This window comes from Spinacia oleracea, chromosome 2 (assembly GCF_020520425.1).
Source record: "Spinacia oleracea cultivar Varoflay chromosome 2, BTI_SOV_V1, whole genome shotgun sequence".
NCBI classification, from domain to species: Eukaryota; Viridiplantae; Streptophyta; class Magnoliopsida; order Caryophyllales; family Amaranthaceae; genus Spinacia; species Spinacia oleracea.
In genome coordinates, this window is record NC_079488.1 from 80,468,750 (window position 1) to 80,487,189 (window position 18,440).

Here is an 18,440-nt window from a genome sequence, read left to right on the forward strand (position 1 = left end):
AAATATATTTATAAATTACGAAAAATAAGAGGTATTACAAGTAAAGGACCTCAGCGTCGCGTGGGCTAATGTTGGGCACTCCCCGTATTAGTAAACATCCCTCGAATTCTCAATCTCTTCTCCGCTGGATGTACGTTGAGGGATCTCCACATCAGGGATCACAAGGGAACCTATTGTCGTTGTGAGTCAAATATGTTTGCACTCCATGTATATCACGTTAACCGGGTTTTGTCAGTTTTCTTAAACTGAATGGCGACTCCTACAAACTAGTAAACACAGTTAGTTCCTATTTACTTAATATGTTTGCCACATCCAGAGGGGAAAAGTCGTGCGGGCCGTATACTCTTTTAGAGGCATCCCGTCGTATTTTCGACCCCCTCACAGTTGGTAACAAGAGCCACCTTTGTAATTTACCAACAAGCGTCACCTTTGTGATTTTTCCAAATGTGCCCCGCCCATGTGATGCACTTATAAAGCGCCACCTATACCCCTATTTGCAGCGCCACCTTTGATGTTTTTTCTACTAGTGACTCACATCGTATTCTTTAAAGTTTCCTAAACCGCTAGAAAGTGCGTGTACATTATTTCTAGCTTGTAAAAATTTATATAAAACTAATAGTTTAGGGCTCGTTCGACACCACTACTAGTTTTCAGTTTTCAGTTTTTAGGTTTCGAAAGTCGTAAGATTCAGATAATCATTTACTAAAAAATTGTAATACATATAGTAATCATGCTGATTTTAAAAACTGGTAACAAAAAATTGGAAACTACTTATGTGGCTTTCTATTTTTGCTTTTAGTTTTGTGAAATACAAAAAATTAGAGACTTGTAAATTTTTAGCTTTGACCATGGTACGGGCGTATGAATTTTAAGCTCGTACCATGGTAAGAGCTTAAAATGCATAATTCTATACCCTGGTCGAAACTAAAAACCAATAAGTCTGTACCATGGTACAAGCTTAAAATTCATAAGCTTGTACCATTGTGCAAGCTAAAAATGCATAATTTCTGAAATTTTTTCCGGACAAGAAAACCCTCTTTTGGATTCGACCGTTCCACCGGTAGACTCAGGCATTTAAATATTGTTACGCATTTTGTCGCAGGCGACGTAGTGTTGGCGGTGTTGGCCGGTGGTGCTGACCGGTCGTCCTTGTTGGCGGTGCTGGCCGGTGGTGGTCAACTTTGGGGTGGAAAAATAAGAGAGTGAATGAAGATGACAAATGTTAAAAGGAAGAGGTAAATAAAGGAGAATATATGGGTAAATAAATGGAGCGATTTTGAGTAATATGAGACGGTAATTAATAAGCCTATTACAAAGGAGGGTAATTTAAACCTGCAACTTACAACACATTACAAGTTTTGCCACCGGACCATGTTTTAACCATTATACTTTCCCGCTCTCCTTGTGAGGAAAAACTTCAGTCCAAACAGAAATGTCACTTCTCTTATCCTTTCACCATTTTCCTCTCTCCTCCAAAACCTCATTTCAGCACCACCATCACCACCGTAGCAAACACCTTTACTCTCTTCACTTTCCAAACAAACACCGCCTTATAAAACCCCCAAGAAGAACCCTAAATTCCCAGCTCCGACCCACTTCCGGCGACAAATTAAATACCCTCCCAAAATCCGCAATCCAACGAATTGCAGAGAAATTACGAACCCTAGGCTTCGAGGAAGAAAGAAACAAAGATACCCATTTCCCACAAGACGATAATGACTCAGAAATTGGGAAAATTTTCATCCCTAATTCCCGCCAAATCCCTAATTTTCGGGTCGGGCATACTCTTGACTCGAGTTGGTCATCACCCCAAAGTCCAGTTCCGGACCCGGGTTCGGGGAATACCATTGTTAAGATAAATGGATTGAGTAGGGTGGCTAAGAGGGAGAGGGAAGAGGAGAGAGAAAAGGTTGAGGGAGAGAAAGAACCGACCTTGGCGGAGCTGACATTGTCGAGTACGGAGCTCCGGAGGTTGAGGACGGTAGGGATTCGGATGAAGCAGAAGATGAAGCTAGGGAAGGCAGGGATCACAGAGGGGGTATTGAATGGTATTCATGAGAGGTGGAGGAGTAATGAGGTGGTTAAGATTGTTTGTGAGGATATTTGTAGGCTTAACATGAAGAGGACCCATGATTTGTTGGAGGTAATTAAGAAACACACTAACTTGTTTTGATTATTTGTATTCGTATTGCGAATGTGATGAATTTTTGCGCATTTTTTCAATTTGCTTTGTTTGCATAATGTGGATTACTGTGATCTTCTTTTTTTATCTACTAAGATTTGTGCTAGTGCTTTAGATTATTGCTTTGATAACCAAAATGTTGTTTGTATAATGAATTATAGCTTGTGAAATTAACAGCAGGATTTTATGAGATTTTAGGTATAGACAGCATATACAGGGATTACAATTGGTTAGAGACGAGTACAAATATAACAAAGATGGAGGTTGGATTGGTGGTTTTAATTGCGTGTTATAACTTAAAAGAGGAGTTTCTTCATTTTTCTTGTAGGTTGCCTGTCAAATATGGCATGTGTGAAAAATGGATAACTTTTAGTAGTATGAGGGTAGCACCCGAACTATAAGATTAGTTTGCCTGAGATGGTAGCTACCGATAATATAAATGAATATTGAAGTGATGAGAAGCCATTCTGACTCTGGATGATCATGAGGTGGGGGGAGATCAGGACACTAGTCTTTTAGTCAATAGGTCACTGATTTGACTTTGTTGGGTTGCCAAATTTTGGACGATGACCAGTTTAGATTAAAATTAATGCTCAAAGGCGAGACATATGGGTGGTGTTTAGTAGTGGTAAGACCAAACATGTGAAATTGGGTTTGCAGGGTTGCTTTTTTCATGTACCCTATGAAACTTAATTTTGATGTCTTCTCTGACTACCCCCCCCCCCCCCCCCCCATACCCATTTTTTTTGCCCCTGGGTAGTCAGTGTGTTCTGTGTGTTACTAAGTACATTCTTTTATGTTTAATATCCCCAGAAGAAAACTGGAGGTATGGTTGTCTGGAGGACTGGAAGCAAAATTGTTCTGTACAGAGGGGTCAATTACAAGTATCCATACTTCTCACTGGATGAAGCGGCTTGCAAAAATTGTTATGAGAATGCAATAGAAGCGGATGATGGGATAGAAGCCAGAGAAGAAGAGCTGTCAGCTGAGATGTCTGTCGACGAATCTGCTGTACAAAGTTCGACTAGAATTCTGGGTCAGTCTTCCTTGGTACCAGGTGTTGGCAGTCCAGATAGAGTGCGATTCCTGTTGCCTGGTGAAAGCCAACTCGTGGAGGAAGCTGACAGTTTGCTGGATGGATTGGGTCCTCGATTTACTGATTGGTGGGGTTATGAGCCGTTACCTATTGATGCAGACCTTCTACCAGCTGTTGTTCCTGGGTATAGAAGACCCTTTCGCCTTCTTCCATACGGGGTAAAGCCTCAACTAACTAACGATGAAATGACAGTACTGAAGAGACTTGGGCGACCGCTTCCTTGCCATTTTGCTTTGGGTAAAATTAATTTTTTCGTTGCCTATACTACCTCTAGTCTTGCTCTCAAAATTTTAAAGGCTTTAAGAAAGTGGTAACCTAGGTTTTAGGTAATGATGAAATGCAAGATTATGTTTATTGTTATGAATATGTTTTTGCCTATATTCAAAAACACTTGTTCGAGTTGTGCCTAAAAGTTTGGAGTGTTGTTTCATCCAAATAACCCACCATGCATATTGTAGGTCGGAGTATTTAGTGCTCCCTATACTCCCCAACAAAACGGCATTGCTGAAAGGAAAAATAGAACCCTTAAGGAAATGATGAATGCAATGTTGATTAGTTCTGGCTTACCTGATAACATGTGGGGGGAGGCCGTACTTTCTGCTAATTATGTGTTGAACAAAGTACCCCATAAGAAGTTAGACAAAACCCCTTATGAATTGTGGAAAGGTCATGGACCCAACCTAAAATACTTGAAAGTGTGGGGGTGTTTAGCTAAAGTTGGTTTACCTTCCTTTAAACGGGAAAACATTGGTCCAAAAACTTTTGATGCAGTGTTTGTTGGTTATGCTGAAAATAGTGCAGCTTATAGGTTCATGTGTTTGAGTGATAGGTCAATGTGTGAATCTAGAGATGCTGAATTTTTTGAGCATATTTTCCCTTTAAAGAATAATGTTGTTTCACATAACAATTCCCATGATGCTTCACATGATGTTTCTAATTCTGTTCCATCTTCTTCCTCTATACCTTCATCTTCTCCTATTGTTCAAACTGATGTTGTAGAACCTAGGAAAAGTAAAAGGCGTCGAACTGAAACTAGCTATGGTCCTGACTTTTTGACTGTGTTTTTGTCTGAACTCAATAATGTGGATGAAATAGATGAGTTGGTTGTATTTCTTCACTTGTTTGATGATGAGCCTAAAACCTTTGATGAGGCCATGAGTTCAATTGATGCTAGTTTTTGGAAAGAGGCGGTTAATAGTGAAATAGAATCCATTATGTCTAATCATACTTGGGAATTAGTTGAATTACCTAAAGGTAGTAAAGCCATTGGTTGTAAATGGATTTTTAAAAGGAAAAGAAAAACTGATGGTGCAGTTGACAGGTACAAAGCAAGACTTGTAATTAAAGGTTTCACACAAAAATTTGGTGTTGATTTCTTTTATACTTACTCACCAGTAACTAAGATCGCCACTATTCGTGCTTTACTTGCTTTAGCTTCAAGTTATAAGTTAATTGTGCATCAAATGGATGTAAAAACTGCTTTCTTGAATGGCGACTTAGAAGAAGAAATTTATATGGTTCAACCTCCTGGTTTTGTAGTTCCAGGACAGGAACATAAAGTTTGTAAGTTAAAGAAGTCTTTATATGGTTTGAAACAAGCTCCAAAACAATGGTACGAAAAGTTTCATAAAACTATTTTAAGTTTTGGATTTATTGTGAACCGTGCTGATGCTTGTGTGTACTCAAAAATGTTTGGTTCTGATTGTGTTATTGTCTGCCTATATGTAGATGACATGTTGATTTTTGGTACACATATTGATGCTATTAATGAAACCAAAAGGTTTCTATCCTCTCAATTTGAAATGAAAGACATGGGTGAAACTGATGTGATCTTGGGTGTTAAAGTCACCAAAACTAGTAATGGTTTCTCTTTGTCTCAATCTCACTATGTGGAAAAAGTGTTAAAGAAATTTAACAGTTTTGATGTTGTGCCAGTTAAAACTCCTTATGATTCTAGCATACACTTGAAAAAGAATAAGGGCAATAGTGTGTCTCAATCTGAATATGCTAAAATAATTGGGAGTTTAATGTTTCTCATGAATTACACTCGGCCTGACATAGCCTATGCAGTTAGTAGACTTAGTCGATATACCCATAACCCCGGTAGAGACCATTGGAATGCTCTTAGGAGGTTGTTAAAATACCTTAGGGGCACGATGGATTGGGGTTTGCATTATGTTGGATTTCCTGCTGTTTTAGAAGGTTATTGTGATGCAAACTGGGTATCTGATAATGATGAGGTAAGTTCCACTAGTGGATATGTTTTTACTTTATGTGGAGCAGCTATCTCTTGGAAGTCTTCTAAACAGACTTGTATTGCCCGGTCAACTATGGAGTCCGAATTTATTGCATTGGACTTGGCCGGGCAAGAGGCGGAGTGGTTGAGAAATTTATTGGCCGATATTCCATTGTGGGGGCGTCCTGCTCCACCTGTATCTCTACATTGTGATTCTCAAGCTGCTATTTGTGTTGCTAAAAACAGCGCTTATAATGGCAAAAAGAGACATATTCATGTGAGGCATGAATCTGTGAGAACACTAATAGAGAGTGGTGTAATTACTATGGAATTTGTGAGATCTGAGAGGAATATAGCAGATCCTTTAACCAAGGGACTAAATAGAAGATTAGTCCTTGATACGTCGAGGGGAATGGGGCTTAAGCCCGTTAGTTGAGAAATTCATGGTGGACACCCGACCTTGTTCACACAAGGTTTCTTGTGGTCTAACGAAGCCATGGAAAGACTCATTCTTGTACACTTCCCATTCCTATGACTTGTACATATTTATCATAAGGTTAAGCTTTGTAGCTTTCAATGAAACTCATATCCCAGAATCTGGGTGGTCCTAATGAGAAGGACTTGATGAGTTCACCGTATGTGTATTGAGAGGTTGAGCAATAGCTCTTAATGATTTCATATCCCAGGATATGGGTGGTCTATGTGATAGACTTGATGAAATCACCTACTTGAGTGTGAAGGTTTGGCCACCTTCTATGAAAAACTTGGGCTAGTTTTTCTAGAGCACTCATAAGCATCCCAAGTATAATGGTCGTTGTTGATTGTCTATCGCGGAACTCATAATAATCTAAGGTATGGTATGCGTTATTGGGTTTTATTTCTTGGTTGGGATAGTTCCAGATTTGTTCACTTTCTCAATAAAGGGATTGCCTAATCTTCACTATGTGTTGGTTCAATCGAAAGACACCAACATTTAAGTATCAAACCTTCCATAAAAATGCTCAGAATTCTTTTTCTTGTTTTTCAAATGGGTCTTTGCATTTGTGGGGGATTGTTGGAAATAATGCAAAGAAAGAGTATTACCATATTGTGAAAATGTCCCACATTGGTAGAAATGAAAAGGAGGCTTTTCAAGTGGAGTATTTAAAGAAAATGACTTTGTCCCACATGGAAAGAAAACAAGCTTTTCCCTTTGTTTAAATATAGGGAAGTAATGTTTATACTTTGAAGTACTTCCCCAAGTGTTGTGGGCTAGAAGGGGGAATCCCCACGCGCGCCGCCGCCCGTCCGGCCGGTTCGGTTCGTGGCACGTGCGCGGTGTGGTGGGGCCTCCTTTTTGGGCCAAGTCGTAGCTGACGGTCCAGTCTTTATGAGGCCGGTCAGTTACGTAGCTCACTCCACAATCGTAACGGTCGTATTTATTACGTCCCTTGATTTTCGCTTCCGTTTTAATTACTCAAATCAATTATGATTTTCAGTTATCAAAAGTTTTATTACATGATCAATTCTGATCAGCGGTTACAGGTGCTTTAATTACCCAATTAAATGTTAATTTTCGGTTACAAAATTTTAGTGGCTTTATAATCAGTTTGGGGATCAGTTTTGAAAAGACATCGAAAATAAAACTCTCTCTACTCCTATTCTGAGCATTATTGTGAGTTCCATGTTTCTCCTTAGTTGAGTGCACATTTTGGAGAGACGCTGTGTAAAATCTTGGGGGGCAACGCCTTTTCCGATTGCACCATAGTCGGGGCGAATTTTGCTTCTAAGACAGTGTTTCGTAACACGTCACAGCTTTATTTACATCAAATATTCGGCCCACATTTTATTAACATTTTCGGATTTTACAGTCTTATTTCCTACAATTTGTACAATTATTGTATGAGCCTCTAAGTCTTCTTTTATATTATTATTTTGAAAAGCCAACTTATGTGGTGCTAATGTTAACTCTTCTTTTAGGGAGAAACAGGAACCTTCAGGGATTAGCTGCTGCAATTCTTAAACTGTGGGAGAAATGTGAGATTGCCAAGGTTGCTGTCAAAAGAGGTGTTCAGAACACTAACAGTGATCTTATGGCTGAAGAATTAAAGGTTAGCGATATGGTAGTTAACATGTTAGAAATCTTAGAAAGGTGACACATTTATTAGGCCAATTATAAAAAATGGAACAGTAGAATAAGTACCTTTTATTGATATACGTAACAATATGTTAGTTGAAAAGAGGTAAGCTTGGGTGTATGGAATGGGCATGGGACTTGCTATTTGCGGTTATGTGAAATTATTTATATGTGTACGACTATGCCACATATTGCATAGTGCATACCCACTCGCATGTTCGAGGATGTGGTTTGGAGGGTGTGAAACTATGAATGGTGTGATCAAACAGATTGTTTTACGCGTGAAAAACTTAAAGATTAAATTTTGCCAATTCAATTGGGGGTGTGCTCTGTGCTGTGCCAGATGTTAAATTTATGTGGAACTATGATGTTCAAACTCTTTATTTCAGCTTCAATGCCAATGCTGAATACCCCCTCCGTACCGGCGTACCCTATAGTATATTAGTATGCACCATTCCCTTTTTGGGATTTCTGCAAAAGAAAGCTCCATATAGGGTTCCAACTCCCAAGACTTTACTCTCTCAACAAAAACACATAGTCCCACTAATTTACTCATCCATTAACTCCACTCAACTGAATATTTTACATTGTGCCAGTCTTTTGGAGCATACTACTCCCTCAGTCCCAAAATTATAGTCGTGTTTTCTATTTTGGGCGTCCCAAATTTGTAGTCTTATTTCCTTATTTGGACATTACTTTTCCCACTTTTCTATACACTATGTTCCACTTTCCCACTTTTCCATACACTATATTCCACTTTTTACACTTTCCCATACACTATATTTCACTTCCCCATTTTCCCATACACTTTACCACTTTCCCATACACTACATCCCACTTTTCTTAAAACCTTTTTTTTTAGTTAAACATGATTATAATTTTGCACGGAGGGAGTATAACAGTGTGTTTGGAAAACAATTTTGGAAGGAAAGGGAAGGGAGGGAAGAAGAGAGAAAAGAAAGGGAGGCGAGGGGATGGAAGAGTGAGCTTGCATTTTCCTTCCAAATCTTTCCAAAAGAATTTGGTTTATTTTAAGGGAGAAAAAACAGATCTCTCCAGTTCTCTCCCCTTCTCTCCAAACAAGGGAAGTTCAATCCTCCCTTTCTCTTCCCTCCCTTTCCCACCATATTTGTTTATCCAAACACATTGTAAGGGATGAAGGGAATACTTGACATAGTTGACACCCCAAAAGAATATGGACACTTCACCTTTGTCTAAAAAAGAAATTAATGCCGTCCACTCATTGTTCTATACTGAAAGATGGTATTCTTGTCCTTGTATCCATTTCGTAAGTATTCATTCTTGTAGCCTAGTGCCCGTAACTCCAATATAATAATTTTTTTTACATCAGTCTCTCATCATAGAGAGGGAAAAAAAAATTATACTGCCTTTAGAAGTAACTGGCAACTGCTTGGAATTGGCTTTTACTAACCCTTTTGTATGAATTTATATACCTGAGTAGGTCATCTTTTTAGTTTTATCTTATCTTGGTAGTCAATTTTGCAGCGCTTGACTGGCGGTGTCCTGTTGTCCCGAGATAGGGAGTACATAGTGTTTTATCGGGGGAAAGATTTCCTTCCATCAGCAGTTTCTTCAGCAATTGAACATAGGCGAAGAAACAGAGTACATGGAAACGGGCAGGTGGCTAATGATTCTTTAACAAAAAGTACTGAGAACATTAAATTGGATACTGAAGGGCATGAAGCTGCGCCTGCAAGTGACACAAGCGAGGACCAAAAAATTAGAATGGCATCTCAAGAGCGGAAAAAAATGTCCATTCAAACAACTATTTCAAGAACTAGCAGGAAGCTGTCTACGGTAAGCGTATAAGAAGATGAAGTTTTCACCTGAAAGTTTCTCTTTCTTAGTTGGTCTGGGATTTTGTTGTTACAGGCTCTAGAAGAGAGAGCTAAGGCAGAGAAGCTTCTTTCAGAGCTGGAACAGGCTGAGATTTCCCAACAAGCAGAGGTGGATAAAGAGGGAATCACGGAAGAAGAGAGATATATGCTTAGGAGAGTGGGCTTGAGAATGGATCCTTTTCTGTTGCTGGGTGAGTAATGGCATATGTGTTAAAGTTAGTGATAGTAAAGAAACTGTTCTGATTCTTCTGAATAACAGGTCGTATGAAAGCCTAGTCACATGAATGATGTTCTTTAAAGTGATCCTTATATCTGCCTTTATTTTTCAGGTAGACGTGGTGTTTTTGATGGCACAATTGAGAACATGCATCTGCACTGGAAGTACAGGGAACTTGTTAAGATAATATGTGGAGGAAGGGACATTGACGAGATCAACAACATAGCACGTATACTAGAGGCAGAAAGTGGTGGAGTATTAGTGGCTGTTGAAAGAGTCAGGAAAGGTCATGCAATCATTGTATACCGTGGGAAGAACTACCAGCGCCCAGCCAGTTTGAGACCCCAGACACTTCTAAACAAGAAAGAGGCATTGAAACGCTCAATAGAAGCCCAACGCCGTGAGGTAAAAGTCAATTTATCTCCCTTCCCTGAATATAGAGGTCAGGTGCTTGGTTTGGATCTGCTGGGATGATACTTGAAGGCTCTGTTTGGTTCTTGTTTCTGAGTGAATGTTTCTCTGAGTGTTCAGTTTCATTGTCCTCGCTAATTACTTTACAACGTTATTCAGTTAAAATATTGATCTTGCTCAATTGCTTCTATGTTCATGCAAAAACATGCTCATACTGATAACTTGCATTCATGATGCAGTCCTTGAAACTCAGCGTGTTGAAGCTAGCAAAAAACATAGACAAATTGAAACTCAAGTTGGTGAGTTTCTGTTTCTCATTCTTTTGTAGGATTTACTCTAGCTTAGATGTGTCATGAATCATGATAATAAAATATAAAGCTCTGTGCTCTACAGGTAGAAGATAAGGAGACTTTGGATTACCAAGCAGGTGAACAGGATATGTCTCAGTTGGTGAGTAGAGTTGACACGTTGAATTTCATGTTTTTTATTGTCATGACCGTAGTGAGGACTGAGGTTCTATTTCATTCACCTTGTTGGTATGATGATGTTAATCAATATCCAAATGGGACATTTTAGGTTCAAGTGTTCAACTCTTTGCATCTCCTCACGCCATAAGCTTAGAGAAAAGGTGAATTGTAGACATAAAGAAATGTGATAGGTTCTTGACTCATGGTGAAAAAAAAGGTGAATCATAATGTAAAAGGCTAATTGTTTATCAGACGTAGAACCTTAGTGAGCCCGCCAAAGCTCTAAATACATTACACCTCAACTTAAATTTATATAGGTGCTTGTACTTCATTATGTCAGATTTTGTTCAATGCTGAGTACAGTCTCAACTCCCAAGTAATGGCTTGGTAACTAACTGGGTCAGTGTTCCCTTAGCTGACTACACATTACTGGAAGATGTAGTTCTTTTTTGTTTTCTTCTACATCCCTCCTTTTCCTTCTTTTTCTCTCGTGGAAGTATGGATGTGCATGATCGATCCACTGGGAGTCAAAGACGGGGATAATTCCTGTTCACAAACTGATATGGATGTCTTCCCGAGGCTGAGAATCACAATCCAATAAATTTAATATGCTAAATAAAAACTGGAAGGTATAGGACCAGGACGGCTCCTGCATTTGAAGCAAACTACACCCCATGGTTACTCACATGATTGAGTGTACGTTAAACCTGAAATTTGTTAGCTCTGATTTTCTTTGCCAAGCTCAAGTACCTGAGGTTATATTACTCTTGTTTTCTAAGTGCTATAATTTCTAGGATTGGGGGTTTTCAACTTTTTTCAATTCATTAAAGATGGTCCTTGGCTGCTAATAGTGGATACAGTTTCTCTACCCGTGGTCTTTAATCCTGTTTTTATGCTATTTTAACTAAAGGAACCGGGGGAGAATGAGCTAAATTCTACCACTTCAGTTCATAACAAGGAATCTCAAGAGGATAGTCCTTCTATTCACAAGGAGAAGCTGGTTATTATCCCCTCCTTATACAATAAAACGGATGAAGGTGCAAATGAATCTTCTGTTGAATCACTTTGTCCAAAATCCAATTCGAACTCTGTGAAGAAGGAACAGGCCAATGCAGAAGTTTCTCTGTGTGATGATGATCTAGAGGTAGAGTTGGATTGTTAATCTTTGAGCTAATCTTTGGTTGTTATACAATATTGTGCTGAATGATTTTTCTTCTTATTGGTAATTCAGGCAAATTGTTCAGAGAGACTGCAGGTCGCATCGAACAATTCTGGCAATGCTTCATGCAAAGAATCGTTGTTTCATCCAACTGGCAATGAGTCTGAACCAATTATTACATCAATGTCAGAAGACAATTTTGAGCATGGTATTGTTAGCAATGAGACAAGAGATTCATATAAAAATTCAGATAACAAAGTGGCTATTCCTCTGCCACTTCACAAGGCAGCAGGGAGAAACTCCCATGCAGTACCAGCTAAAGCTAGACCACTTACAAATAAAGAGAGGCTTCTTTTGAGGAAACAAGCCCTCAAGATGAGGAAGCGTCCTGTTCTAGCTGTTGGTGAGATATATTATACCAATTGTTTTAGTACCTTCCTTCCCCAGCATGTGGTTATAATTTTTGTAAGGAATCCTGTGCTTACCAAATTTGAGACCATGATAATGTCATAATGCTGCTAGGTCCACCCTAATTACAAGAGATGGAAGTCTTCATATTTTTATCAGTAGTTCGAATTCTTCGATGTTTTCATTTCTATGAATGTGTCATATACTGATGTTAGGAATGCGTCCAGCTATTAAACGTTGTATGTGGTTTCATCAAATAGGTAGGTAAGAGAAGTTTTGGCATGTAATTTGTGGTTCAGTCTCTTGCAACGTAGGTAGTGTGTCAGCTAGACAAACACATTGCGGGAGTGTGTAGATGGGATATCACTTCTGTGAAAAATGATACTCATGGCTAGGATGTCACCCTGTATTTGTTATTTGGTTGAAAGTACTCATCTTTCATTCTACATTTATCTTGAATAATTTGTAACAATATCTTGTTTTCCTTTTTGTATCCCCCCCACCCCCCTCCCCCATAAAATTTGACTCAAATTTCTGCTGGTTACTATCTTGCAGGCAGGAGCAATGTTGTCACTGGTGTTGCGAAAGCAATCAAGGACCATTTTAAGAAATATCCTCTAGCTATTGTCAATGTGAAGGGGAGAGCTAAAGGGACCTCTGTTCAGGAGGTGGTTTTAAAATTGGAGGTATGTACAGATGTTCAATGAAGTTAGATTTATTTTGGTTTAATCATCCTTTTCGCTTAATTCTAAGGTGGTTTCCTCAATTAACTTGTTGCAGGAAGAAACAGGCGGAGTTTTGGTATCCCAGGAGCCAAGCAAAGTCATACTTTACAGAGGTTGGGGTGGTGGAGTGGAAACTGGCCATGCTTCTAATAAGGAGAATCATGATAAACGAGCTGGTGTACCTTCATTAGCTGCTGTCTCTCCAGAGCTGTTGGCAGCAATGAGGCTTGAATGTGGATTGTCAAGCAGCTAAACAGAGGAGACAGAGCTTTAGCCTAGGTTTGGTACTTTGGTGTGATTGTGGTGGCTTAATCTGGATTAGCTATTGTCAATTACACCATATTTTGTACTCTTTTGAAGTGCCTCCTAGACATCATTGGTCAAGAAATTTCTTGCAAGATTTTGGAGAAAGCAAGGATTTCTTATCTATTCCATATGAGGTAAAAGTGATTGATTTAATAATTTCACCAAACTCTACCATTTTGGATTATCCTGATTCTGAAATAAATTGCGCATGTCTATTGAAGAAAATGAACTAGTAAATAGTACATGGCTGGCACGTCATTCTTGTTGCTGAATAAGATAAAATAAGGAAAATAAAATAAGGGTTGCTGAATGCTTTGCCCTTTTATGCTAATGACCACTCTTGATATTGCAAGTATAATCTGTGTGAGGAAGAAATATAATCCAGTTAGTATGTACCAGGATAACAATGAAACTACATATATTTATTTTCCTCATAACAGAAATGTTTCATTAACTAATTTATTGTGTCTAAATCCAGTGAAGGTGCTTCCCTGCCCGTATGAGGGGAATAATCATTTATCTGATTTAAGTTTTTCTCGTATACACCACGAGCCATTGTGAAATTTTAGGACTAAAATTAGTTATGCAGTTAGGGTGCACGATAATTGTAACTAGTAACATCGTTATATTTGAAATTACAACAGGTTGTCATTGCCTGGTAACAAAATCCAATAATGCAGTTTACACTTGGCAGGGTTTTAGCTTGACCTGATATGTAGAAATCTTTGGTGTTTCAGCATCCTTTCGCAGCATGGACAAACAAGCTACCAGGTATGTTTCCTAAATGATGTATTTAGTTATGGCCCTTATGGGATTGTAATATTGTATGTCAATATGTTATAAAGTTCAAACCTTGTTCTGCCTTGCTGCTTGATCTTGAAATTGTCGGTGTGAGAGATAAGAACTCCTAGATTACCAGTTGGTTTAAAAATCATAAAGGTAGCATATGGTCTGATCTCACATCCTCCCCGCTCCTATTTTGTTACTAACAATACAAAGAACAATAAGTACGAGTCCCCACCACTATAGTAAGGGTAGACCGGTTGACTGGAAATATACATGAAAGAGATTTAGTTAGTGCCTCCAAAGGCCTTTTTGAGCTTCTGAACTTGTGCAGGGTCCGACAAGGTGATAACCTCAACCACATTGGAGAGCAAGTTGTTTTCGAACAGAAAAGTGTCAACAAGTTGGATTCCAGGGAAGGGTTTTAAAAGCATCAAAGGACACAGCAGGAGTTTTCCTAATATTGGCCTGAAAATGGAGTAGTGCTTGAGGAAAGGCCAATATATCCCCTTCCTAAGTTTGCAGTGTTATTTGTATCAGTAAAACTGACAATTATCTTTCCTTTGATCAAGATGAGAAGTTGTGACACCCCATATGTATGGATTAGTACTACACCACCACCTACGTCTAATATGGCCATAGAAACCCTTAAACCATTAAACCTGGGAATCGAGGGGAAATGCTGAAGTTACTTCTCGATTGAAGACATTGCCTGGAATGCCCAAACCAGAGAAAACAAAGTCATCCACTGTGACGGGCAGGACTTTTACAAGTTTACCCCTGCTGGACTACTAGAGAGACTAAGATCTTGAGGTCAAAGAAATTAAGAGAGATAGGAGGATGTAAAATTGAGGTTTCATTTGTAATGCCAAAACAACTTGCATCTCCTTATTGGATTTCTGAGCCTATATATAGGAACATTTCGAAAGATCTTGTTGTACAGGAGTTCTATTTCGATATCATATATTCACATTCTAGCAATTTTCGTGTAACTATTAGATATGATTCTGTGAGAGTTACGACTTTCGAGTTTAATGTTAATGGATAGCAAGGTGTATCATTAGCATACCTTTTCTTTTTAATACAAATTAAGGGTTACTGTTTCTTTATAGACATTACCTTCGCCCTTGACTATGTTTCATCCCTTCAACACCTTAATACAAGCTTTTCCTAAAGATTATAACAAGAGATTATTTATCATATGACCCAGAGCCAACCAAGAACAGAACCTCCGACCAAGCCAACTCCAAGAGCTACAGCCATAACAACAGCAGCAGTTTCCGCCTCCAATAAGCTCACTGATTTCGGAGTTAGAATCATAAGAGTGCTTGTTAAATAGCCATTACTTATACCAAGCAAAAACGTTAGCAACACAGTAAAAACTTCACCCTGAAGCCACCTAGGTCCATGCAGACTTGCTCTGAAAGCAGGAAAAAACATGACTCTTGCCAAACATGCCCATGTCACTCTAGTTATGTTGTTTGGGATCAACAAAGCTGTTAAGGATTTTCCTGCTAGATCTGAGAAATTGTAGACCATGATGATCAAAATCGGGTACCAGTCTTTGAGAAGTTCGGATGTGTGATTATCATCTGAAATGAACCCAGGAAAAATCGATAGAGTAACGACATAGATTGACAGGATTCCGATTGTGGGATGCAGGATTTTCTTTGCAGTGTCGGAAAGTCTAGGCTTATTAGTAGTAATAGGATTGTGAATGTGCTGTTGAGATAGTTGATGCTCTTGCATTACTGGAAGTCTGAACAGCAGGTTGCTGCAGACTGTGCAGACTACCACGATGATGGCGCTCACGATGAAGTAGAAATGTGCACTCGTTTGTAAACCTCGCGGATTTTCTGGGAGAGACGCCTTTGTTATGATCCTCAGCATCGAAACTAGAACCCCTGCACATACATATAGGCAGTTTAGTCTTTACTGTAACTGGAGATGGCCAGTGGGCTGGGTCTGACCCAGTCCCCAGTGGGTCATGTGGGTCGGACTCACTTATGACCCGTGACACAACCTGCACTGCCTGGATATTGTTTTAATGTGTCGTTGCCTTGTGGGTCAAGTTTTTCCAACACAGGCCATTCGACCCACCCCAATCGACCCGACACAACCCACCCAATTCCACCCACGAAACACACCCCACCCAACACATGAATCTAACCCACCCAACACATGAACCTAGCACACCTAACTTTATGACCCACCCGATCGCCAACCTAATTTAAACTGCTTTGTATGTTTAAGATGCCAATAAATTTTATATTTATTGCTTAAATATACATTAAATACATTTATGGGAGTATGTCAATAATATCAAAACTAATTGATTTAAGTTTATATGAATTTGGTAATTTTTTTACGCTTAAGTGATCGTCCAAACCCACCCCTAACCCACATCAGCCCCCAAAATCTTTCTAAAACCCACCAGACACCTACACATCAAAGCCACATCAAACCCCAAAATATGTCTAACCCACTCAACTCCATTTTTTCCTACACACAGCCTACTACCCGACCCACTTTGACTAGAGATGGCCAACGAGGCGGGTTGGGTGGCATTGGTGGGTTGTGGGTCGGTGTATTTGACATATGACCAACACTGTGAAAGTGAAAGCCAGGGACCTGTAAACGCTGTAACTATAACCATATACGGAGTAGTTGTTTGAGTTTTTGGGGTCCTTAAGCTCCTCATTAGTTGTTCGAGTTAGGCTTGTTTATCTGGATAACTATTTGAATTCTTGCAGGGGCAAAGGGAAAACACATAAAAATTGTGAGGAAAAGAGGTGCAAAATATTATATAACCTGAGGAAGCAGTTCCAGCAAAAACTGCCTGCATATACTCCTTAGGTAACTTCCCTGCAGAACCTATCAAGCTTCCTCCGATCAAGCCATCGGCTAAACCACACACTACTACAGATGCGACAGTCGCAATGAAGCTCCCATCGGAATTCCCTTTAACAGACGGCCATTTAACCCAATCGATTGCAGGAGTTACCATCAAAGACAGCACAAACATGGTAAAACCAACATTCATCCTTAGTCTAAACCTGCTTCCTGATCTGCTGCCTTGGCTCTTTATCATCAGTAACAAAACGAGTAACGAGGAAGTCATGTATGCTACTGAGAAGACTCTCTCAACGTGCTTTGATGGGTAAAGGTAAGCGAAGTAATCAATGGCTGTGATGAATGCATTCCATGGAAGAAGATTGCCTGCTCCTAAAAAGAAATGGAGAATATATGCTATCTTGTAAGTGTCCCTTACTGCCTCACTTGTTTGTACTTGAACATTCTTCATAGTTTCCATCTTGTGTCTTCTTCTAAGTAAATTGTTTTATGTTACTTTGTTGATTTGAAGGTGAAAGTGAACTTATAATAAGTTATAAGTATATATCATATTAGTTTGAAATGGAATGATACTTCTAGGTCTTAGGTTGGACAATGGACAGGGATTATATATCAGTATATCATATTGGTTTGAAATGGACTCACGAGTATTGATGTAAAATTCCAAATTTGAGATACTAGTTATGACATCGACATGCTGGTATTGTGACGTTGGTTCATTTAGCTCCACGAATATGAGATGCAAAGTGGGAAAAACGACAATCCCTAATTCATCTACGGCTATGGAATTTAGGTCTTAGACTCTTAGTTATATGATACAATAACGACTAATTAGTATCATCTATTCTAATATATGGTGGTGGTAAATTGGTGATTAGGATTATTAACAATAACATTAAACATGCATTGTGCTCAATAATTGTTACGTGTTATGATGTCGAGCGTGTTGATGGTGTGACGCTGGTTCATTTAATAAGTCATTTCAGAATCAGTGTCTTTAAAAGTTTAAAAGAGTACTCCGTAAATACCAAGTATATATATTCTCCATGTTGGTTGGCCAATATAACTGCTGGACAGCTCGCTCTTTTTCCAATTCTAAGATTTGATTGATGGATGTTTTTTTTCCTTGAGAAATTCGTATAAATTGGCCTATGCCTATAGTAACGTGCGATATTCCTGACTAAACTTCCCAATCTTAATATCAGTAAATACGGAGAGTATTCCGTATGCATTTTGGAGTACGAAGTACATAGAGCCATTTCCTCCCTTAGCAAATAGCAAAAGATCTTTAAGGATAAGAAAGAACATAGGCTAGCTATTAGGGATGGCCACAAGTCCATCCGAGCTCAACATTAACAAAGCTTGGCTCATATAAAAGGCTCAGGTTCAGGTTCAGGTTCAGGTTCGAGCTTCTATTTTCAGCTCGAGTTCGGCTCTATTTCTAGATTAACAGTTTGAGCTCGGCTAGGTTCAAATTCGGGCGGTTTTTGAACTAAACTATTATTAAAGCTCTACTTTTATACTTACCTTAAGAAGCATTTTTTTATAAAAAATATGTAGGGTTAAGTAATTAAATGCGATCAATTATAACTAATAGTAATCAGGAATGTACATAATTGATA

At 39.0% G+C, this 18,440-nt stretch overlaps 2 protein-coding genes across 5 annotated transcripts; one reads left to right on the forward strand and one right to left on the reverse strand.

Annotated features, from left to right (window-relative positions):
* The first annotated feature begins 1,364 nt into the window (after positions 1–1,364).
* Positions 1,365–17,380, forward strand: LOC110796832 (CRM-domain containing factor CFM2, chloroplastic). Of its 4 annotated transcripts, none has more exons than XM_022001919.2 (14): positions 1,365–2,143; positions 2,996–3,515; positions 7,474–7,604; positions 9,137–9,448; positions 9,524–9,680; positions 9,819–10,111; positions 10,357–10,416; positions 10,511–10,567; positions 11,495–11,728; positions 11,816–12,146; positions 12,707–12,837; positions 12,932–13,316; positions 13,877–13,953; positions 16,719–17,380. In XM_022001919.2, exons 1-12 carry the CDS (start codon positions 1,433–1,435, stop codon positions 13,127–13,129), a joined length of 3,135 nt encoding a protein of 1,044 aa, XP_021857611.1. In that variant the 5' UTR covers positions 1,365–1,432; the 3' UTR covers positions 13,130–13,316; positions 13,877–13,953; positions 16,719–17,380. The 4 variants fall into 4 exon arrangements, with proteins under 4 accessions (XP_021857611.1, XP_021857613.1, XP_021857612.1 ...); XM_022001921.2 differs by having other exon boundaries at positions 13,920–13,953; XM_022001920.2 differs by lacking the exon at positions 16,719–17,380 and adding an exon at positions 14,300–15,093.
* On the reverse strand, positions 15,037–17,278 carry LOC110796833 (equilibrative nucleotide transporter 8). The gene is made up of 2 exons (XM_022001922.2): positions 16,777–17,278; positions 15,037–15,869 (listed from the first exon to the last, which is right to left on the reverse strand). The coding sequence occupies exons 1-2, from the start codon at positions 17,276–17,278 to the stop codon at positions 15,163–15,165; spliced, it is 1,209 nt and encodes a 402-aa protein (XP_021857614.2). The 3' UTR covers positions 15,037–15,162.
* Positions 17,381–18,440: the final 1,060 nt, after the last annotated feature.

Coding starts and splice junctions, on each gene's coding strand:
- LOC110796832 (XM_022001919.2), top strand. CDS start 1,433: ATGTCACTTCTCTTATCCTTTCACCATTTTCCTCTCTCCTCCAAAACC. Junction 9,681..9,818: donor GGATCCTTTTCTGTTGCTGG/GTGAGTAATGGC, acceptor TTTATTTTTCAG/GTAGACGTGGTGTTTTTGAT. Junction 12,838..12,931: donor AGGTGGTTTTAAAATTGGAG/GTATGTACAGAT, acceptor AACTTGTTGCAG/GAAGAAACAGGCGGAGTTTT.
- LOC110796833 (XM_022001922.2), bottom strand. CDS start 17,278: ATGGAAACTATGAAGAATGTTCAAGTACAAACAAGTGAGGCAGTAAGG. Junction 15,870..16,776: donor TGCTGGAACTGCTTCCTCAG/GTTATATAATAT, acceptor ATGTATGTGCAG/GGGTTCTAGTTTCGATGCTG.